The sequence below is a fragment of the Struthio camelus genome, chromosome 2 (genome assembly GCF_040807025.1).
Source record: "Struthio camelus isolate bStrCam1 chromosome 2, bStrCam1.hap1, whole genome shotgun sequence".
Taxonomy (NCBI): Eukaryota; Metazoa; Chordata; class Aves; order Struthioniformes; family Struthionidae; genus Struthio; species Struthio camelus.
The window spans coordinates 18897578-18920983 of NC_090943.1; the positions used below are offsets into that span (position 1 = coordinate 18897578).

Consider the following 23406-nt stretch of genomic DNA (forward strand, 5'->3'; position numbering starts at 1 on the left):
CTTGGAAAGGTGCCCTCCTGCCACTTTCCAGCATGCCAGCCCAGCCTGCTGCTGACTGAGGCTGGGCATGGGGGCGAGTGCTGGGAGATGGGTCTGAAGGACCGGCAAGGAGCTCGCTGGGCCCCCAGCCCAGCCGGTGCCCCCGCTCGCTCTGCACCCAGCTGCGCTGGCTGTGGGGTGCACGGGGAGACGCAGTGCTCCCGGCCGGCCCGTGCTGCACGGTCCTCGAGGGAGCCGGCTGCGCCCTGCGGTATGCAGCCAGCAGCTATTGACTTACTTTTCCGTGCGTGGCCGGGTAAGTAACCTTAATTAAAAACATGAAGCCCGCAGTTTGTATCACATTCACAATGTTAAACAAGCCCTGGAAATAGAAACCCTGTTTTCACTTAAGCTTTTCAACCGTGATCTAAGTAATAAAATATGGAGGGGGTGGGCGTGTGTGAGATTTACATGTGATGATTGGGGAGATCTCGCTGCTTTAGAGGCTCGTAAGGCGCCGAGATGCCAACTGCTCCTGCCGCTGCCTCGCCGCACTTGGCAGCGCCTGCCCCGCACAGCCTTTTGGTTTTTTCCAGAGCCGCTTTCCAAATGCTGATTTCTGCCCCGGGCTGCTGTTGCTGTGATTTTTTCTGGGTGCGGGTGTTGAATCTGCGAGGCCCTCTGCAACCTGCTACCCTGGCTCCCGCGCCCTGCCTGCCTGTGGGCAAGTGGGCGGGTGGGCAGCCTGCACCCCCGGCTGCTCCCTGGGGACCACGGAGGTGGCCCTGAGGACAGGATTGCACCTTGCAAGAGCGGCCAGTGCTCCCCTGAGCTGGTGCTCGAGCAGCATCACCAGGAGACGCGGGGAGGATTTTCTTTGCCTGAACAACCCCCGGCTGGAGACACCCGTGCCACCTCGGGACCAGGCGCCATCGGAGGAAAGGGGCCACGCAGCCCGCGCCGCCTCCAGCCCCGGCTGCCCGTGGGCCCCAGCAGCCTGCATTCAACCCTCATGGGCAGCGTGGACGCGGAGCGGCGCCTGCCGGCACAGAGCCCTACTCAACCTGTGCACGTGGCAAGGGGCCTGCGCGTTTTTTGCAGGACAGCTGTCCGCACCCCAAAGTGTCCAGAGGAGAGCGGAAATGTGCATCTCCCTGCAGAGGATCCCCCCTTCCCAGTCACTCACAAGCCACCACGCAGTGACCAAGCATCAGTCCCACCACGGGGCGCAGACAGGCAGGGAGACCCTGCCGAGGGCACCCTCTCAGTGTCCCGCTGGGACGCAGCCTGGCCCTGCCCCGGGGGCTCTCCCTGGGCCTGCCAAGCCCACAAAAACCTGCCGTGCTCGGAGCTGCAGCTGTCCCTCGGTGCCCCATCGGCAGGGCTCGTCCCTGCCACGCGCGAGGGGCTGGGAAGGAGGAATGGGAAGGCAGCGGGGGTGAATATTTGCGTGGAAATGATTGCGATTGCCTTCCCACCCGAGCGGGTGTCCTCAGGAGTTTGGCTTTTAGCAATCAAGCCTCTCGCTTTCTCAGCGCCCTTTTGCTGTAACGTAATTATAGCAATATTTCCCAGGTCATAAACAGTTCGACGGAGCACAGCAATAATTGGAGCAGCGTGTTTTGCAGCAAGCCTCTAATAAGCCCATTAGCAGGGATTGGGAGGCGCTTGTCCCGCAGTGTCCCCATCTGTCCCCCTGCCACCACCACCCGTGTGTGTTGCTGAGCACTTGGGCCAGGGCAGGCACCAGGGTGGAGACCCAAATAGGGGGAGACCCAAAGGGCCAGGGAAGTGCACAGAAGTGCTCCCACCGTGGCTCACCCCCCTGTTTATCCTCTCTTTCGCTGGACGGGATTGGGGGCGAGTTGGCGTGAGTTTGGGGTTTGGGGGTTTCCCCCGGTCTGTTCTTGCAATGGTGATTTTTCCCTGACCGACAGGACCTCTCGGCACCGTCGTCCCTGCCGATTCCCTTCGGCAACCGCAGACGTGAAGAGGGGGCTGGCGACCCCCGTTCCCGGGGCACCCTTCCCGCAAGGGCTGGGAGCGCCTTCCCCAGCGCGCGTGGCTGCGTGACGTCACAGAGCGCGGCCGTGACGTCACGGGCCCGTCGGCGCTCCCGGGGTGGGGAGGGGCAGGGCGCAGAAACCACCCCGCGGCGGGGCAGGAGCCGTGCGGGGGGCGGCCGGGCCCGGGGCGGCCGGGAAGGGCGACGCGGCGGGGCTGGCGGCGGCGCGGGAGCGCGGAGCGGGGCCGCGCAGCCCCCGCCGGCGGCATAGAGCGGGGGCGGCCGCCGGTTTGCGCGGGTGGGGGCGGGCATGGGAGCAGGAGCCCGAGCGGAGCGGCCCCCCGCGGCGGACGGAGCGGACGCGCCCGCAGCAGGTACCTGTCTGCCGCCGCCTGCCCGTCCCGCCGCGGCTGCCGCCGCCGGCCTTGGCCTCTCCGGCCCGGACGGACGGCAGGGACGAGGCCAGGGTGACGGAGAGGAGAGGGAAAGGGAGAGAGCCGGCAGCGACCCCGCAGGCTCGGGTGCCCCGGGGGCACGTTTGCAGGGCCGGGGACCGGGGCGTCCCCGGGGGAAGCGCGGTGCCGCGGGGAGCGTGCGGGCGCGGGGGGTGCGCGCACGGGCGGCCCGCGCCGCGCACGTCTCGCCGCGCCAGCGGGTGCAGACGGCTGGTCCCCTTTCACACGCGGCGGTCAAATAACGTCTGAATTACATCCTTGTAAATATTGACTGTGGCCATCTTTTTCGTTTCTGCGCACAGTAATCGAAATGTGAAGCCCGGCGGGGCCGGGGCCGGGCTGGCCGTGCCGCAGGGCGGCGGGGGAGCGGCCGGGGCCGCGGGAGCGGGCCGGGGCGCGGGGGCGGCCGGACCTCTCACCGCACCGGGCTCACACCGGAGCGAGCATCGCCTCTCCGCGGGAGCGCCGCGGGCAGCGCCGAGGATGCTAAAGGGAGCGGGCTGCCTCCCGGCTTGGACTGCGGTCTAATTTATAAGCCTTGTACGAGAGCGGCGCAGAAGGAGGGGGAAGGAAAAGGGCTGAGGGGTGCTGAAGCGTCAAGAGATGTCCTGTCCCTGCATCGGCTTCATTAAACGCCGATGTTAATGAGCGGCGGAGGGCTACGACTGCTCGCACCGCCGGCGCCGGGCCGGCTGCGCTCCGCGGCCCCCGACGGGGGTCTGGCCCGCAGGCAGCGTGACCCCAGCGGGTGTCCTCAGCCGCCTCCCCCGGGAGACCCTCCTGCGGGCAGACCGGGGACTGCCCAGCCGAGCACTGCCGGCGGCGGCTTCGCCTCGCCGGGCTCCCACCGCCCCTCGACGCACCGCCCCCGGACGCCGCGCTGCCCGGGCGGGGCCCGTGCCCTGCCCCGGGGGAGCCGGGGTCCCTTCGCCCGCGGTGGCCCCGGGGGGGCGGTGCCCCCAACGTGAGTGGCTGCGGGACGGCTGTGCCTCCGAGCGCCGGCGCTGCGCATTTGGTGGTCGTTAAAAACAATTTGTTTCCCTCCCCGTTTGGGGAGGGGGAAGGGGAAAATCATTCCGGGGGAGGGGAGGGGAAGGGAAAGGGAAAAAAAAAAAAAAAAAAAGAAACACCAAACCCAACAGAAAACCCGCGCTCCGAACTATTGCGACACGGAGCGAGGAGCGCGGCGGAGGCTGGCGGCGAGGTGCGAGCGGCAGCGGGCCGGGCCCGGGCAGCGGGAGGGCCGGGGGCGCCGGGCGAGCGGGCCGGGCCGGGGGGGCGGGCAGCGGGCCGGGCCGTGGGGCGGGCCGCGGCCGTGGGAGCGGGCAGCCCCGCGAGTGGGCAGGCGGCGCCCGGTGCCCCCCGCGCTGCCTCCGCCGCCGGGCGCGCCGGGCCGCTCCCCGCCTCTCGCTCCGCGGTGACCGGCTGCCGCTTCTCCGCAGCGCAGAGCGAGCCACCCGCACCCCGGAGCCGGCGGCCCCCGCGAGCGCGGCCAGCCCGACGGCGGCCCCCAGCCCCCCACCATGAACACCATCGTCTTCAGCAAGCTCAGCGGCCAGGTGCTTTTCGAGGAGGACGCCAAGGAGCGGGAGCGGAGCAGCCGGCCCTACGTGGGGGTGGTGGACAGCCCGCACCACGCCGAGGTGCTGCTCCCCGACAGCCCGTCCATCAAGGAGAGCCTCAGCCTGCGCCACCGGCGGACGGGGTATGCCGCGGGCTCCGGGGCTGCCTCGCCGCCGCCCGCCGGGGCAGCGCTCCCGCAGCGCAGCCGGCGCGCTCAGACGCCGCGTAGCCGGAGCATAGCTTTGGGGTGGCGAGAAGGGTTAGTGCGCGGTGCCCCCAGCCGCGATCCCCCGGGACTCCCATTGCCCAGCCTCGCAGGGTGCAAATTCCTGCAGCAGACGATGCAGGGCCCTCCGATGTGGCTGGAGCGGGCGAAACAGAGCGCTCCTGTTTGACGGTGCTGGACCTCGCTCTGTCGTGCTTGAAGCAAACAAAACGGGGAAATCGCAGCTTTTCCCGTTTGTTGGGGCGCTTTATTTAAATAAAGCCCCCCAAACAGACACGCGGGGTGGAAACCCACGTTGTTGAGCGGTCCTTTCGCTTTGGGGAGCGCCTCTCGGTGTGAAACTCGCCGGACAGGGCGGATGTAAACGTGAATGCCCCGCGAGCGGTGCCTGCAGAAGCCCCTTAGCCAGCGGAGCGAGCCCAAGCAAGCAAGCCAGGCAGTGTGCGCTCGGCAAGCACTTGTTCCGTCACACCGGCTTGTTTGTCATTTACCGAGCGAGTCGAGGGAAAGGAGCTTTGCTGCTGCTGCTTGTCTTGTGAGGGGATTTAAAACTAATTTCACTACGAATAGCGTTGCTGTCAGTCAGAGGCTGGGAACGGTAACACTAGGAACAGTTTTGCTAAAAATCCACCTGAGGATGAACCGTCTGCGGGTAATTCTTTGTGCTGGAACAGGTGAAATTGGAGGTGACGGGACGACTTACCTCCATTGTGTTGTCAGCGGTAGCTGGAAGGGTTAAACTGGCTAGCGTGGACTAGACATTTCGGGTCAGATTTACAAATTAAAACACTGAGGAACACAGCGAGGAGGCACCGAAAGCGAAAAATTCCGCGGAGCTATTTTTACTGCTGAATTTCCACCTTAACGATTGCATCAGCTCATACTTTTAACGGCATTGCTGGTTGGTAGGACACAGATTATGTTTCATCAAGATGTTATTACCAGCCGATTCAGGCAGAATTGGGTTTCAGAGGAAGCCCTGGCGGAGGCAGCGCCCGGCGCGGCCCCAGGGCGCCCCCTGCCGGCTCCGCGCCCCCTCCGCGGCCCCTCCGCGCCGCTGCGCGCAGCCACGGCCGCCTCTCCGCGGCTTTCCGTCCGGCTCCTCTGCGTGCGTTTACTCGCTTTTTGTTTTCCAGCGTTTTAAAGAGCACCTTTCTCTTATTTTTCACGGGAGTTTCTTTTGCCCCGTTTCTCACCTTTTCTCGGGCACGCGTGGGGCTCTGCGGGCTCTGCCCCGTGCCCCCCTCGCCGCCTCCTCGGGGCCGGTGTCGTGCGCGGCCGGCCCGGGGCTCGCTCGGTGCCGCGCACCGACGCGCCGAGCGCAGCCGGCGGCTCCGCTGCGCCCAGGGGCCGGGGCCGAGGGGCTAAAGCCCTCCGGCCGCCGCCGCCGCCCCCTCTCCTGCAGCAGGAGGGGCTCCGGCCGGGCGCTGCCAGGCGGCCGCGGGTGCCGCAGTCCTTCTGGAAAGCCCCTCTGCAAACAGGCCGACAATATGCTTTGCAGATGCCGAGTACCGTAAACACTTTGACACTCAAGCCCTGCACCCGCCTAACCCCTGCGCCGAGCCGAAATCCCCGCGGTTCAGCCGCTGCGGAGCGCCGCGTGGGCACAGCAGCTCGGGGGGGGAGGAGTGGGGGGCGCGCAGCCGGCCCCAGCCTTGCCGCCGCGGCCGCGTCTCTGGGGGCTCCGTCTGCCCCCCTCCCCTCCCCGCCCAGCCACCCCCAACCCCTCGACGGGGAGGCCGGGGCAGCTGTAACCTCGCCGCAGGCCCTGCGGGGGAACCGGGCCGCGCCGGACACCCCGCGGGGTCGGACCTCGGGACCCCCCGTCGGGCAGGGCGCACCCCGGGCAGGGGCAGCCGCGCCGGGCAGGTCGCCCCGCAGGGGGCGGCGCGCCGGGGAGCGCAGCGCTGGCCGGGGTCCGCGGGGGCCCGGCGGGTCCCCGGACGGCTCTCACGGCGCCTTCTCCGCGGCAGGGCCCGGCAGAGCGGCGGCAAGGTGCGGCACAAGCGGCAGGCGCTGCAGGACATGGCGCGGCCGCTCAAGCAGTGGCTCTACAAGCACCGCGACAACCCCTACCCCACCAAGACCGAGAAGATCCTGCTGGCCCTCGGCTCTCAGATGACCCTGGTGCAGGTAAGGCCACCTGTGCCTACCCCCGACAGGGATGGACAGCTGCCCCGGGGCTTTTCGTGGACGGGGGGGACGGGGACAGCAGCACCCAAAGCCCTCTGCAAGCTGAGCGAGGGGCAGCAGCAGGGGGACCGTGGGACTGCCCCACGGGCAGGGGTTTGGCCCCGGAGGAGATGCCCCTCTGCACCCATGCTGGTGCCTGCGCTTGTCCCCATGGCGCATCCAGGCAGCCGAGGTGCGGACGCACCAGCAGGACCTGTCCCACCGGACGGGAATTCCCATCTGGTCCTCCTGGCGGGGGAACTGCTAACGGCGATGGGCAAAGATGCATGCTTCCCGTCCTGCCTGCCTTCCCTCCTAGGAGAGGGCAGCATGTTTTCATTTCATCTCATTCATAAGTACAGCAGAAATTTTTGCTTAGTCTTTAAAAATCTTCAGGCCAAACCGAAAAACAAAAATTACAGGAGATTTTAGCACAAAATAGGAATTGTTCAGGAAATTATAGGGAGCTACGAATTTCCTGTATGAAAATGGGATAGAGTAGAAACAGTTAACGTTGTTTTGATAATAGTCATCACTATTACTACTACTAGTCACACAGAAATTAGTGTTACCATACACACGATGATGTGCAGTGGCTCTCAGTATGCAGCAATTCTGCACTTCAGAGTCTTGCCTTGGTTGTCATTGCACAGTGTAGTTAGACGTGGGGATTACTCTGATTTGCTCTCTCGGGTGAAACTCCACTGAAATGACTGGTAGTTGTGTAGCAGCAAGAGGTATGAAGTTGGCTGCCAGAGTTTATAAATCTGATTTCTTTGTTTTATTTGCCATCTGGCACTCTGCTGAATTATGTGGTTAAATGATACCAGTTGCTGAGTGATGCTATCTCAGGTCTGGGTGCTGCAAAGATTTACACGTTGTGAATATTCTTATTTTCTCACTGGGAGTTACTCCTGCGTGCATAAAATGACATGCATTTGCAGGATTGGGACCTCAGTCCTCTACATAATACATCATGTGTCACTTTGCAAAGGACATTAAGGTATCAAAATAACGTGATGTGTTAGAAAAACAAGGCGTCAGTCCACCATTATTATTTTGAGTATTCCTTCAAAAAAGGCTATGCTATGAACTTCAATTCTAGTAGCGTTGGCAAAATGTGAAACTTTTACACTTTAGTACCTCATTGTGAAACTATCGCACTAGCGAAAACACTATAGCTTTGGCAAAAATAATATTAATGTCTCGGAAAATGCCAGTTATAACTGGAAGATACAGTTAAAACAACTTTACTTGCTTCTTAAAAATATACATGAAAGGTTTGCTCAGGCTTTAAAAATATGATTACATAAACACTAGCCGTTCGATGCCACAATTCAAGATGAGTAGCTTTTTGGACTACAGCTTTTAGAACATTCCTGTATTTTTACATGAGAGTTAAAATATATATCCAGCATACACATTTGGAGACTTTAGTGCTAATGGCATATTGAGGAGTTCCTCCCTTACTCTTTCAGTAATGCCGCAAGATGGACATACGAGGGAAACTGTTTGGTGATTTTTTTGTAGTATATCTCTCATGGCAGCTTTGACAAATGCTGATGAGGATACGCTCTGCTCACTTCTATGAAACCATCAAGGGAGTCATGGCCACTACTACAGAGTTTTATGATTTAAGTAAGGTGCAGAATAAAATTAAAAAGAATCGTAAATGGCTGCATTTATCCCTCATTAGACTCCCTTGACTCTAGTAGATTTATGCTGGGGATGAACCTGGCCAGCCATATTTCTATGAAATGTAGTATTTGAAAGAGTTGTGCAAACCAGCACATCTATCTTCGTTTACAGAAGCACACCATCAAAAAGAAACCCCAGATGTTTCTTCCATCATTTGGGCACAATGCTCTTTTAATCCAGGAATACTATAGCATCTGTGCAAGAGGTAAATACATATGTCTGGCAACAACAGTAATTCCTGAGCCTGGAAGGACAAAACAACACACACCCCACATCTATTTTTCAAACGCCGAGAACGAACGAGACTGTAATCCAGATCAAAATTCTTGTTCTCTGAGAGGGAGAACGATGGAGCCAGGCTGTGATCTCAGCCGCACTGGGTACATCTGAAAAAACTTCCCTGAGGTCTCGGGTGTTGCTTTCAGCTGAGACTGGTATAACCAAGAGCAGATTCAGGACTGGGCTTTCGTATCTGTTTGAACGCTTTGCGTCTTGTTCCAGGAGGGGCACATTGCAAAAGCATCAAACGGTCTCTTACGATTGCTTTTCTAATCTACTAACACCACATGCCAGCAGACCTTGTTGAAAAACCAGGAACCAGTATATGATATTTTCGCTAGGTTACATGCTTTCACATTCGCGGACCTGTCTCATGTTTCCTAGTCATCTCCCATCGCTCAGTGCCGTCTCGCGGTGTTTGTCCACAGTAAGGACGTGAGTCTGCTCCCACAGCTTTCCGCTCTTGCCTAGGCTGTTGTCTGCTGAAAGCTATTACCTCTTCACTTGCATCCCCAGTGAGCTGACGCCTTGGCACCAACAACCCTAGGGTAGCCGAAAGATGATGTTGAAAATCCCTTTGAGTTTCCGCCACCAAAATTCTACTTAGGAAAGAAAAGGTTGGGTTTTTTTGTTTTTTCTCCTGACTCTCAGCCTTGCAGCAATCCTCTGAATATCCCCAAATGACAAGTAGCTCGCCTGTTTCTCAAGGTTTTGGTAGTGAGGTCCGCACCTCCAGAGCGATGTCTTTGGCTGCAGCTGTGCTCTCTGACCTGTGTCCGCCTCCCTTCCCCACCCCATCAGCTTGGCATTTGTTTCCCTGCACGCCTTCAGCAGCTGCCTGGAATATGATGCTGGTCACAGTAATATTGATGATAAGGCTATAACCCTTCTCCATGTGCTTTTTTTGCCTCCTAACAAGCCTTATTCTAGTATATACCACCCATCCAGAGGAGCTTTTGCAGGACCACGACATGGATATATGGCTGATCCTTCGGTGAGACAACGGAGTAAACATCCAGCGCTGTCTTCTATTATTGTTATTAGGACAGTATCTGCACATCAGATTTTCCACTATTTCATTTTCATTAGTTTTGCTATCACCCAATTTTCTGCTTTTTAAAGTTTTAATTTACCCCACTTCACTAACACTTGTGCTCAATATGCTGTTCCTGGGTGTGGTGGAACAGCGAGGGGGTTGTTTCGTCTGCTTGTCTGTCAGGGCTTCGCAAGGGGAGTCCAACTCTTTCAAGGAGGTAGGCTTTCTCAGGAATCATAAATCATTTTGTTTCTTAATAACTAGTAGTAAAAACTGAGCAAATTCTGGGCTGACTTATTCCTGAGCAGTCCAGCAATGTCTTTGGGAGTCCTCAAGGCGAATGTTATTGCAGCTTTCAATCCAGCAGTCCAAAGTATTCTACTCCCCAAACTGCCAAAGCAGGAAACTGAAAAAGCAATATAGTTTGAAAAGCCATTTTATGTTTTACTCCAATTAGATTCCAATTGAGAATCCAATAATTTGTCCCATTAATATGCTATTAATATGCTACATTTTCATTTGCATTATTACCACAGCATTTGATTTATTTTATTTTAAATTTTGGTTTAGTCGTTCTTTGAAAAATAAAAAAGAAAAATGGCCATATATTCCTTCCAGAAGGAAATATGAATGGCTGTATTGTTGAATAGAAGTTATTTGCCATACTAGGATTAAGATACTGGTCATGTGCTGCTACGGATTTAATAGTATTCAGATTCATACAGGCATATCTGGTTTATTGGAGGAGGAGAACTGCCTCATTTCTGTTCCCTTTCTGAAACTTTGGCTACTCTTAAGTAGTGAAGCAGAACAAATTAGAACAAATTTGAAGAATGTCTTCAGAAGCAAAGCCAGAGGGTCAGTATTTCTTGATGCCGATATAAATCCTTGTTGCTCTTTAGGGGAATGACTGAGCTGCTGTAAAGTATGAGTGCTGGGAAGCCTACCTAGTATTGTTCCTCTTGGTTTTTCTTTTCAATTCCTGAAGAATTTCATTATTGTTGCTTTGCAAGAACAGTAAGTTTCATTGTGCATTTGTTCAAGATACTTAGTTCTTGGTAGGTCTCGGAGACAAAGGTTTTCCCACTGTCTTGTATGTAAATCATTGGTTTTATGGTTTCCAAGATTGTTGGAGGAGTGTAACTTAGAACCATTTCAGTGCATGGCTCGTTTCTGGCAGCTTAGGTTGTTTCTGTCTGTAACAAGTGTGGTAAAAATGGGTACCTGCAGAGATTCAGACTTGGAACAGCAGGCACAGAGCTCTTCAAAGACCATGGATACATGGGGTGACATTTGGGACTGGTTGAAATTAGTGACAAAACTCTCCTTGGCTTTAAAGGAGCTGGGAACTGCCTGTAATGTAGTAGCCCATGTCTAGAGTTTAGGGTGAGGGTGGTGCCTGGTACCATTTTGGGACTGGTAGCCTTTTCATAGTGCACACATCATTAGGATTTTGCCCCAGGATTCAAGCCTGGGAGAGGTGACGAATCTTTTGATCTCTTGGAGATCCAGATTTGTCAGGAGCATACTCTTGTGCCCAGGAGCAGCAAAGTACCCGCAGATGCCACACCGTAGATATATGCTAAAAATCTGTTATGTGGATTGGCACAGCTTTCATTCAGCTTTAATGGGCCTTGTTTTAACTGCACTCAGGATAAGAGTTTCTGGAGTGAGAGTCTGCTGCTTTGTGCTTTAGAAGAAAGTCTCTCCGGTAAATGCTGACTAAGGTTATTTCATAATGAGCAAATACTACTATTTCCTCCCTTCTTCTCATAAGACTTAAAGTATGGCTCATCTTTTCATACTGTTATGTAGAAAGCTGAGAGTTGGCATGGGAAGAATGAGTCCAAAATAAACCAAGAGTACCATACAAAAAGCGCTCTTGCTAAATTTAATTGCTTCTATGCATGAGTCACACTAATGCTATCCTATCTTTCTTTTCTTTACATGGCACTTTAGTGATGAAATATTTCAATAGGTAATGAAATGCAGCACAATGAAATATTTCTCTTGAGATCTTGGAAAGCTATCAGTTTTGTTAGACGCTACAGTAACTGCTATAATATTCAATGGGACGCTGGATTGATCCATCTCTATCATTACGCATATGACTTCAGAGTTATACTAAGCCATGCAGAAGTCAGATCACTGTTTCGGCTGAACAGTCTGGAGTGAGTTTCTTAAACTGCATTAGAAAGTGGATGGGTTCCAATCCATCCTTTCTGGTTTACTATAATGACTGCTGTGTCAATATGATGAATATAAACAAGTAGCCTTGGAAGAGAATTAAAATTGCTTAGTCTTCTCTGCCAGCTACAGTTTTGGTCTCCTAACCTGTCATAGTAAACTACATGGTTTGTAAAGTCATGTGTTTGGCATTTGAGCACTGATCCAGGGCTCACTGTACTTTCAGCGGAGCCCTGTTTCATGTAAACTGGATTTTAAGTAAAACCAAAGTGACAGGCTTAAAGTGCCACTGCTAAGTTCTGGATAGGACTCTGAACTGAAGTTTTGGTTTTCCTAAAGCAGATAGTGTTTATTTTTCTCATAATCACCCTAAAAGAGATTATCGATCCAAAATAATTAGCCAAATGCTTCTGTGCTACTTATGTAGCCTTTGCTGAAATAGGCAGATGACAAAACTAGGGCCAAAATCCAACTTTGAGGTCTACAGTTTGGCTTTCTAGTAGGTAGGGTAGTATTGTATTGATAAAACATATGGTAACTGGCTTTGCAGGTTAACATAAATTAAACCTTACGATCATTCACAGGTCAGGATGTGACTGCACTGGCCTCCAGCCTCCTGTGTGTGTCCTTGCTCAACACAAGCGGGGCCATCGAATACCCTGGCGTTCTTTGCGTTCTGCTTTTCCAGGAATGCTGCTCAGCGTCCTTTTTGCAGAGGTCGTGTCACAATACAGTTATTCCTCGAAGGAGTAAATAGCATTTTGAAGCCCTGTTTTATCACAAAATAAATATTGTTAGAGTGTAGGTCACTTGCCTCTCCTTTTACTCAAAGTAAAGTTAAGGTTAGGTCATTCTGTCAGTATCGGTAATCCCTCTTTTATGTATTTTTAAGTGACAGTGAAATTAAGGCCAGCTCTTTCTCAGGTACACTTTCATACAAAGTCACTGCAAGCACACGGCATCCTATTTGACAGTTTGATTAGCACTGCTGACACACAAGATTATATTGTGCCTTTTTGCTTTTTGATGCTTAAAGATCTGTGAAATCTGTGTGCTGGAACCTGACTTTGTGGTGACCGTTTATGTCAGAAGGGTACTAACATGAATCCATTTTGCAATGTCAAACTCTAGGCAATACCCTGCAGCTGAAAAGCACAACTAAAGAAAGCCAGGCCCTTGTTTAGCAGTCACAATGTGAGGAATCTGCATCTTCACTATTTTTAGGGGTTTCCATAACAAAAAAATTTCATAAAAGCTGCTGCTCTGTAGAGCAAATGGCTGGTTTCTGTAGTGACTCAGAGTATGTTATGTTCTGAGTAAGACTTTTCTGATACCCACTAGCTGTCAATCTTAGTGTACTGATAAAGCACGAAGAAGTTGGAGTTTTATATAACCACATTCAAAAGGGTTTTTTCTGTTCAACAATTTGTCGTAGCCTACATAAATGTCAAAGGCAAATTATCTAACAGTACTTATTAAATTTAATTTGCTAGTAATATATTGCAAATTCTTATTGAAAGTTCAGGACATTTATCTTTAAAAAATAAGGGTGACTACAAAGTGAGTATTTCGGGAGATCTGAATTAAAACTCACTGTTATTAATAACAAGGGTCTGCTAACATTTGTGAAGGATGGAAGACCTGAACCCCCAGTCCTGGCTGGTTCCTGTTCTGATTAACAACAGTTTCCCAGACTCCTGGTGCACCACACAGGAGGGATACATTCCCCTCATTTGCTGGTTTTTAGGGTATTCACAAACTCATGAAAATTATATGGGTTAGATTTGTTTGTTTGCTTGGTTTTTGAGGGAAACTAATACATTCATTTTTATGCAGGTATCAAACTGGTTTGCCAATGCAAGACGTCGCCTTAAGAACACAGTCAGGCAGCCAGATCTTAGCTGGGCTTTGCGAATAAAACTGTACAACAAATACGTTCAAGGAAATGCTGAAAGACTTAGCGTAAGCAGTGATGACTCATGCTCTGAAGGTTTGTTGACATTCTTTTTACTGATTTTCAATTGATTAAAATAAATTTGGAAAGAGTCAGATTCCCAAAGAGAGCTCTGATTTCTCACCAAACACACTCAGTGGAGCTGCCTTTCCTTTTTGTGAATTAGATGCCACTTTCGTTTCCCAGCTACTTTACAGCCTTGCAAAATAGGATTGTGTAAATTAATCAAGGCTGACAGGCTGGTTGTGTGTTATTTGCCTATTCTGTATAGTGTTGTTATTGGAAAGGTATTTCTTAGTTCATTAGATACTACGAACTTATTCCTGTAATCTGCAGTAACGGAAAAAGTTAATCGTATTTGCCAGCTTAGGGAAATGAGAAGTCTCTGGACTGTTACTTTTCCTAGATTTATGGGTGTTACTTGATGGAAGAACTAAATTGATATCATTTCATTAACAAGAGCGTTAGATTGACTTCAGTGGGACATTTTATATGGTAAAATGAATATGATGGAGTTAATGGTGATTTTATATTTTACCAGAAGAAGTTTTCTGTAAAAGATGCAATGAAATTTTTTGTCGTATCAAAATTAACAAGTGTAGGAAATTTTAAGTAGCACCCTGTTTTTTTAATCGATCATAGGTATTACTCATGTTTGTGAGTGCTCTCTTCAGTCACTTGTGCCAGGGAGGTGTGCTGAGAGGTGAACAAATGCTACAGAACATTGCCAGAAATATATATGGGATTTTTTTAAAGAATTTGTTTGAATTTGTACTCAATTTCAATTTTACTTGTTCCAACTTCAGTTTGTGCGTGTCTTTTCTAGGCAGTTTCCTTTAAAATATTGGTTGCAGGACAGTTGAAAGAGTACAGTTTAAGCAAATATGCTTAAATATACCTTAGTGTTCAGAAGAGGCAAATTTTGAGTTCGTATTTTCTTAGACAATATGATAATTAAGAATTAAGGTTATTCTCACAGATTTTGAAATGTTTATGATTAGTTTATGGCACTGCGCAGTTTTTTTCTATCAATTTGTGTTGCTAATGAACAAATTAGATCCAAAGATTGTTTTATATGGGGAATTAATTTGGAATAGCTGGAACATCTGAGAAGCCCTGGGAACTGCTGTGAGCAATGTGTGAACAGAAAAAAGTGAAAATCATTGTCTAATGCCTAATTCTAAAATAATTTGTCTAATTTCGGTTATGTTTTTAGCAATTTAAAGCATATAAAGAAGGACTACTGTTAAGCATTGGGTATATGATGTATTACTACTGTCTCTTTCTTTTATTTTCAGATGGAGAAAATCCTCCGAGAAACCATATGAATGAAGGGGGATATAACAAACCAGTTCATCACACTGTGATTAAAACTGAAAGTTCAGTAATAAAAACAGGAGTGAGACCAGAAACAAGTGCCAATGAGGATTACGTGTCACCCCCCAAATACAAAAGCAGTTTATTGAATCGTTATCTAAATGACTCATTGAGACATGTCATGGCTACTAACGCAGCTATGATGGAAAAAACGAGGCAAAGGAATCACTCCGGTTCATTTAGTTCCAATGAATTTGAAGAGGAACTGGTGTCTCCATCGTCATCAGAGACAGAGGGCAATTTTGTCTACCGGACAGGTAAGGGATTCCTTCTGCGTCGTAGTTAATCCCGCTGGCTTTGTCGGTTGCTGTCACCTGAAATGAGGATCACCTGCCCCTATCGTTTATGAGAGTGGGTAACTCCTATCCCTTGTCTCATCCTCTGAATAAATCCCGTTCGCGGTACTGAAGCTGTAGGCTACTGCTGACCTCTACATTAAGCTGCTTTGCTTTTTAGAACAGAGCTGGGGGCAGATTTTTAAAATGACATTTATAGGCTTTTTGCCAGCACTGAGGCAAATGGAAAGAGGGAGGAAACTCTTGGGCGTTCCGGTACAGTAAAGGAGAAGGTGGATAAAGGATGTTTACGCAGTCGGCTCGCTCTGGAAGCTCTACATGAAGCAGCTGAAGGGCTGGAAGTGCTTTGCATCTCCCGTTCCTCCACCTGGAGCGCTGTCGGAGTACTGAAGTACTCCGTGGCCTCAGCGGGAAGGAAGGGGAGAACTTGACTTTTCCGAGTGGCTGTTTGTGACACTTAGAGGAGCCATGTGCCCCTCCATCGGACTGTGGAGCCCACGGGACTCCCTTTCCCCTGCCGCGCGCCGTGTTCGCTCTCCTCGGGGTGGCTGCCTCCAGTGCGTGGAGCTTATGACGCTCTCGCAAATGCATGAGTGAGTTTAGACCAGTTTCTGCATCACAGTCCAGGCACCAGGTCCTTAAATATCTCAGCTTAATGTTTTTTTGAGGGGTTGCGTAGAATGTATTATTTTAATCTCATCAATAAAAGCAGAAAAGCGTCATTGTATTACCCACTGTGTTGTCACTCGGAGGAAGGCACACTGGGCTGCCTGGTTCATGCCACTGAATTGCTTTAAGTCTGGGCAAGATGTGGGCGCGCTCAGGCTCAGACGTGTCTCTTGCAAGCAAAGAAAGGTCCCTGGTGGCCAGGGAGCGCTGGAAGGCTCCTCTGATGAAGCTTGCTCCAAATTTCTTTGGGCACAGGAAGCAAAGCCCGCTCTTTGGAAAAGCTGAAGTTTTGCATTGCAAATTCTGTAGGTCTCCACCGGCGTCTCGGGCTTCCCACCGCCAGCAGCAGCTGTTCACGTTGTCCCTGGGCCTTTCCCTGGGGGTAACTCTGCCGGGGACCCCGTGGGCAGCGTCATCGTCGGGGTGGATGGACGTTTCTCTGAAGTACGGCAGGGCTTTGCGCTAAAGTTAGCGCAGGTTGAGGCGCTGCATTCGGTTCCCCGCGCCTGCCCGGCAGGTTAGTCGGGTGCCCCCTGCCCTTGCAGCCTCCCGCATCTGCAGCCTTTGCTGTCTCTTCCCTGGCACATTTTGTGCAATTTTTGTCCTTTCGGAAAGGCCACCGGGGCTGGAGGAGGCCAGGCGCAGCGTGGTGGTAGGAGGACGCAGGTCTGTGCGGGCCATCGGGGGACGACCGCGGCTGGAGCGGAGACTCCGCGGATGAACAGGATCTCATGGGGAGCAATAGTAGCGGATGCGTGATGAAAGCGTTTCAGAATTAACTCTCTCTGTTCATTTAACATTATTTTTCAACATACCAAATGCATTTGGTCTGCATTATGGGTGTATTGTCTGCCAAGTTTTACTTTTAAATGAAAAGTTACTCAAAAACAGATGCAGCAGCTCAGATATGTAAACTTCTGTTTTTCTGTACGTTTGTACCATAACTTAAAAATGGACACAATGACTTTTTAAAAATTGTAATAAATTTGCTACTGGGTTAAGTTTTTCTTGCCAAGTTTCAAGCTACACTGAAAAATATGGTCTTTAATAAGAAGGCTGAGACAGGCACAGTGTAACTGCAGTGAGCTCACAAGCTGGGCTGGAATGACTAAATAACGGTATATTTGTCCTGAAAGCTCCGAACTGACATTCCTGGAACTCCTCTGGAGATTGTATTTAAATCACTCTGTAAACACCTTTGTTCACTTTTTGAAGTGCTGCAGCCTCTGATGAAAACACACCAGGAACTCTTGGGATGTAGTTTTATTTTTACACCCTCAAAGCAGACAAGGAGTAACTTACCGATAGAAGGAAAAAGGTCCTGTATCCCCTTTATTATTTGTTATATCCTTTCCATATGTGCATGTACACTCAGGAAATGCTAGGTACAAATAGGCTTTTTTCAGCTACAAGATTGCAATGCCGTTAACAATTTTCTGATGATGCTGTCACATGCAAGAATTGACACCTTCATGAAAAGAAACAAGTGTTTTCAAGTTGTCATCCGCTCATGAAGCCTATTTAGAAATAATTGGATTTATCCATATGATTGTTAGATAGAGAGAGATAAAATAAGGACATTTTATTTTTGTACAGTCTTTTCTCTGTAATTTTAATAACAGGGATGACAGTTCTCAGTGCAACCGTGCAGCAGACTTGTATTTGTGTTCTCAAAAAAAGCTACAATCCTTTTTGGTAGAGCGAAATAACAGAGTATGTTTGACTATGTCATTTATACCTTCCTGAAAGCAGCAAGTGTATTTTTTTAAGTGAGATATCACCATTTATAGAGAGGTCCCCTCTGCAGCTTTTGCTAACAAATGAAACAGATAAGTTTTAAATCAAAGGGGTTGAAGAAGAATTTTGGAGTCCTTAATAGATATGTCAGTTTATGAAGACATTTTGCATAGCGTTTAAAAAAAAACACAGGATGAAAACTGACTGACATTTTATTTTTGAGAAACATTTGGCAAAATTGCTCTGCTCCTAAGAGCAGGAAGTCATTTGTTTTGAAGCAAATTCTTTATTGTGCTTCCTTGGAAAAGCAGCTTGGTGTAGCAGATGACGAACAGCAAGTTTACTCACCGGGTCTGGTTCGTGCTCTGGGTCAGCCTCTGGTTTCAGCTGCAGCAGCGTGTCTGTCCGCAGCGACTCTGCTGCTGCAGCCCACGCTGCCCGGAGCAGAGCGTGGCCACATGCATCTTGGCCAAGTGAACCGGATATGAGTACAGTGTCGAATGACAAAAACAAGAAATTGCAGTTTAAAGTTTATAAGGAAAACGGGTTGTACTATTTCCCATTTCAGCCATTAACATGATTATAAACACTGGACCATATGCTACTCTAGGAAATCCTATGTAAAGATCAAGGACAGGCTGTATAACCTACTGTCAGGAGAGCGGCCTTGCTTTATACCTTTGCACAGTTACTGCGAGTCACTGTGTTTTACACCTTTGCGCCGTTATTGCCCCGCGCTGCCGCCAGGCTGCAATCACTGCCGCGGTCTGGGTCTGGCCCGGCGCTCCCCGCACTCCTCTGGCCCTCTGCCTCAGGCCGCCGAGGCGAGGCGAAGAGGGGAGTGGGCTACAGCGATACGTAACGCTACTGCTTCAGAAAGAGCACAACAGCAAAAAATAAGAGTGAGAACATATTCACAGACATGCACGTGTAAGCATTTCTGTTGTAAGCGGATATGCTTTTACTGGTGATGTGACATACATAAACGTGGTCACTTAAGGCAGAACATTTTCAGTTCAGATTAATCCTACTGCAGGTATAATATATAAATATATGTAATTGGTCAAATGCGTGTCTTAAACTGGCCACTGAAAGGTTTGTTCAGTATTTTAATTTTGTTAAAAATACATGTCGGAGAAGAAGTTTTCCTTAATTCCTCGGTATGCTGTCATTCAGGGCAGGCTCTCTGTATGGCATGCGTAGTGACAACCAGACTTACCTAACTTCATTTGTTGCATAAATGTATGTAGAAACAACAGTTTGATTGCACCCAGCACTTTAGAAATATATAATGAAAGGATCTAACAGCGTTTATAGTGAGGCTGGACGTAAATCTGAAATACCAAGGTCAGTCTCTGGTTTACGGATTACTAAACCGTTAACCTTTTTTGTAATTACGCTGCAATGCCCGACAAGCGCTCTGTCGTTAGTCACCTGCGGAAACAGAAAGTTCTGCATTGTTATAGCTCAAGGAAATGAAACCCCCCCCGCCTCGACTTTCTGGGATATGGCTGTCTGGTGAGCTGCGTTTGGTGAACGAAAGCAAGCAAAAATTAAAGTGAGAGAGAGAGAGAGAGAGAGAGAGATGAAATGGCAGGACAGGGAGTTTTCTAACTTTTTTATATGGACAGATTTTCATTGATTTTGCTTTATATGATACTTAGCGCAGTAGAAAAGCCAGAACAAATAAAAATAGTGAGGAAACTGAAGGCTTGCAGACCTGGAAAGGAGGGTGGCTTTAAAAAAATCTTGAATGACCAGTTGATTTTTGAAGATGTTTGATCTCTGTTTTTAGACATTTATACTGAGAGCGTGTTTAGTTTCCGATGTTTTCATTATTGCTGCCTTTTTCTTTCCACCTCCCTTTTTTTTCTTTCAATTGGATCCTGCAAAGTTTGTGATTTATAAAGCATGATCCTGGGCAGTTTACTGCAACAAACTGAGGACCTCCGGGGAGGCACTCAGCACACTACAGGATCAGGCCCACATTCATACAGAGCACTTAAACGTAAGGCTATACTCATGCGCGTATGTACCATACACGCGCTCCCGCACACAAACCAGGAACAGCGCTGGGATTTTGTGTGGTCCTTGCCAACTTTTCCTCTCAATTTAACATTTTTAGAAATTAACATGTAAGTTAAAAATGGGCTATAAAATGTAAAAGCCTAATGTGAACACAGTGGAACCTGTTTTCACAAATAACTCACGGGACCCGCAAAAACTACTAGTACTAGTGACTTTTGCAAGTTTGATCTAAATGGTGCTGGAAACCTTGGGGATACCTTAAAATAAATAAAGCTGGGGTGGCTGAAGGAGGTCCTTGTTGCCGATCCTAATGTCATCCAGAAGTGAAGCTGAAATGCGGAGTGGCGAGGGCAGTATGAAACGCACAAAGCAGCATACCTGCAATTTGATGGTTGCACAGTTAAGATCATATTTCCACAGGAATTTTATTACTGTATGACCTGATTCATCACCATTGAAACAATAAAGAATTGAGACTTGAGAAGAGGGCTGTGTTTAATTTGCTGGGGGGCTTGTGGGGGGATGTTGTTGTTTTTTTAAGAAAGATTAAAAGGAAACTGCTTTTACTACAGGTGGAGTGTCGCATTTAATATGCCATATAGCATAGCCAAAACTTGGGAATTTCTGCTTGCTCTCCCCTAGTTAAGCTGGTTGTTCTCTTTTGGCCTTTCTTTCAGTTTGGACAATGAAAATCAAACACGCTCTTTTTCTTGCTAGCTTCCTTCGGTTCCTTGGTTTGCCAGCGGTCGAGTTGCAAGCGCAATGGGTCGGGATTATTTCCACGTGACTTTGGAAAGTGGCGCTTCATCGAAACCGAATCTTTTTGTGGAAACATAGCGGTTTCAACAGAAATGTCTCTGGTAGGGGAAACGAGAGCGCGCCGGGCGCAGCAGGCGGGCCGGGGCACTCTCCCGAGGTCTTTGTTTTAGGTTCTTTTTTCAGATGCAAACAGCCGTGAATGTTTTGGGCTTTTTTTTTTTTTAACTTTATGTTAAAGATTCTGGAGATTGGGCCACATGTGGGTTGACTGTGCTTCTAGTATCAGCAGGTACCTGGGTCCCATTAGGGTGTAACAGCTATGGAGCCCCCGAGGAGTAGAAGAGGGTAGGGGCACGTGGGTATCTGCTGCTGGTTTTCCTTCTGTTGTGTCAGGGCAAATATTCTGTGCACTTCAATAAAAGCTAGCTCAAGCCAGTTATTTGGCTGCAGAGAATTTTCTTCGAGACAGCTTGCCTCAGGGCAGCCATACACACGTTTCAGGACTTCCAACAGCTTTATCATTGCAGCGAATTAGATGTTTTTGCATGAACGATTTGAAATGGAAAAGATGACAACATATGACAAAAAAATTCAGAGAGACCTAAAACTCAGGGGGTCAGCTATGTTTCCTCGGCCACAGGTTTCTCCTGCCCTTGCTGTTGCAGCAGTTTGTGTGTATTTCCCTGAGACCATTAAAATTTCCCCAGTGCAAATATGCACAGCAGCAGCCAAAAAAGCAGCAGACCCCTGTGCTTGCCCAAGACGTCTCTCAGATGCAGCAGGAAAAATGTATGGTGCTGCTACCAATAGCTAACAACCATATATTTTAATACTCCTCTTAGAGTTAGCAAATGCTGCAGCCTTAGCGAGGGCTGTTCCCTGGCAAGCATCAGGCCCCATTCATTTGCCTAAGGTGCAAGTTCAAAAAGAAAGAAATATTTATCCCCGTTTTCCCATTGTTTCAAACATCTTCGTGCTTGGTCTTAAAACATGGGGCCAGCCCAAGTGTGAATGTTTCAGGAAATTGTGTGTGTGTGGAAAAACACGTGATCATCGCTCAGACTGTTTTGAAGTTTTAGCTGCGGACTACATGACTAATAATGAATATAGTAGGGAAATCAGTAAGAAAATTAGCAGTTAACTTAAGGAATATTTAAAGAGTGTGTGAAACTGCGGCTTGGGAAAACTGATATAGTGAAATGGCTGTGATTCCTTCTTCCCTTCCGCTGCCCGGGGAGGAATTTTCCCTGGGAGCCAGATTCTGCGCAGATCTATTATGCCAGAAACATCGAGCCCCTTTGCTCCATCTCTGCTGCGCTGGGTTTTGAACTGGCTCAGGGGATCTTCGTCCTAGCAGGGCTGACCAGCAGAAAGCGGCCTTGGTGCAGGAGCTGGGGAAGGACTGGCGTGGCAGCCGGCAGGAGCTGGGGAAGGACCGCTGCAGGAGCTGGGGAAGGACCGCTGCAGGAGCTGGGGAAGGACCAGCACAGCAGCCAGCAGGAGCTGGGGAAGGACCGCTGCAGGAGCTGGGGAAGGACCGCTGCAGGAGCTGGGGAAGGACCAGCACAGCAGCCAGCAGGAGCTGGGGAAGGACTGCTGCAGGAGCTGGGGAAGGACCACTGCAGGAGCTGGGGAAGGACCAGCACAGCAGCCAGCAGGAGCTGGGGAAGGACCGCTGCAGGAGCTGGGGAAGGACCGCTGCAGGAGCTGGGGAAGGACCGCTGCAGGAGCTGGGGAAGGACCAGCACAGCAGCCAGCAGGAGCTGGGGAAGGACTGCTGCAGGAGCTGGGGAAGGACCGCTGCAGGAGCTGGGGAAGGACCAGCACAGCAGCCAGCAGGAGCTGGGGAAGGACCGCTGCAGGAGCTGGGGAAGGACCAGCACAGCAGCCAGCAGGAGCTGGGGAAGGACCGCTGCAGGAGCTGGGGAAGGACCAGCACAGCAGCCAGCAGGAGCTGGGGAAGGACCGCTGCAGGAGCTGGGGAAGGACCGCTGCACGGCAGCCGGAAGGAGCGCAGCTCTGCAGCCCCTGTGCAGCCCGTGGACGGTCCCGACCCTGCATCCCGGCGGCGTGCGGCTGTGCGTGCAGAGGGCCGTGCCGCCGGAGCTTCCCCTCGAGCGCACGAGGGAGCGGGTCTCTGCTCCCTCCCCTGCCGGGGAACCAGCAGCAAAAGAGAGCTATCAATCAGCTCCGTGCGCCGAAGAGGGCAGTTGGGCCAACGAACGTGAAGAATATGACGTGATCTAAAGCAAGAAAGAGGGAGAGGAAAAGAGAAACAAAGCACAGGAGTGTTTGCAGAGATAGAAGGGCAGAAACCGTGCGCTTTCGTCCCGTCCGAACTGGCTTTGAAATCAGACATATAGCTTCAGTTAGCAGTGCCTGCCAAGCGCGTCGGAGGGCAAAGCTGGCGGTGGCCGGGGCCGCGTGCGAGACCCGCTGCGGGGCTGGCAGCGAGGCGTTTCCCCAGGGCTGCTTGGGGCGCTGGGCTCCCCCGCGGCGCAGAGGCACGGGCGAACGGCGCCTGCGTTGAGAAGGGAGAGACTTGTCATGGACAAAAACCTTCCTTTTTGCCCCGTTGAGTTACTTTTAGCGTAGGGAATCTGTCTGCCTTTGCAAGTAGCAGCTGTCTCGGGTGAGACATGTTGACACGCGGAGATATGTGCAAGGGCACCAGTGAGCGGCAGGGGAAGGGGACGCAGGAAAGCCAGGCACAGCTGGGGACACCGCGGCAGCGAGGCGGGGGCGAAGGCTGTAGTTTTCACATTCTGTGGCGGTACATTTACAGGAAGGGTGAGCCCATAAAGATATCATTTCTTGCTGGAAAAACGTCTGAATTGAAACTTCAGACCCGGCGTGGGGTTCCTGCGTGTGCCAGCGTCTGCCCGCTGCTCGGTATCGATAAAACGACGTTGGGTAACGCTCTGGGCGGTTCTTCTTGTAGCGTGGACGGTCCCGCGTGCGTGTTATAGCGCTGCTGTTCATGTTG

At 50.7% G+C, this 23406-nt stretch overlaps 1 protein-coding gene across 3 annotated transcripts in view; it reads left to right on the forward strand.

Annotated features, from left to right (window-relative positions):
• Positions 1–3583: 3583 nt before the first annotated feature.
• Positions 3584–23406, forward strand: part of MKX (mohawk homeobox) — a 49688-nt gene continuing 29865 nt past the window's right edge. For 2 of the 3 annotated variants that reach the window (XM_068934502.1, XM_068934503.1), the window contains exons 1-5: positions 3607–3643; positions 3887–4144; positions 6202–6361; positions 13437–13590; positions 14853–15188. In XM_068934502.1, the coding sequence (XP_068790603.1) occupies positions 3963–4144; positions 6202–6361; positions 13437–13590; positions 14853–15188 (832 nt within the window). In that variant the 5' untranslated portion in view covers positions 3607–3643; positions 3887–3962. Of the gene's footprint in view, positions 3644–3881; positions 4145–6201; positions 6362–13436; positions 13591–14852; positions 15189–23406 lie in introns of all 3 variants that reach the window. The other variant, XM_068934501.1, reaches the window with a different exon arrangement.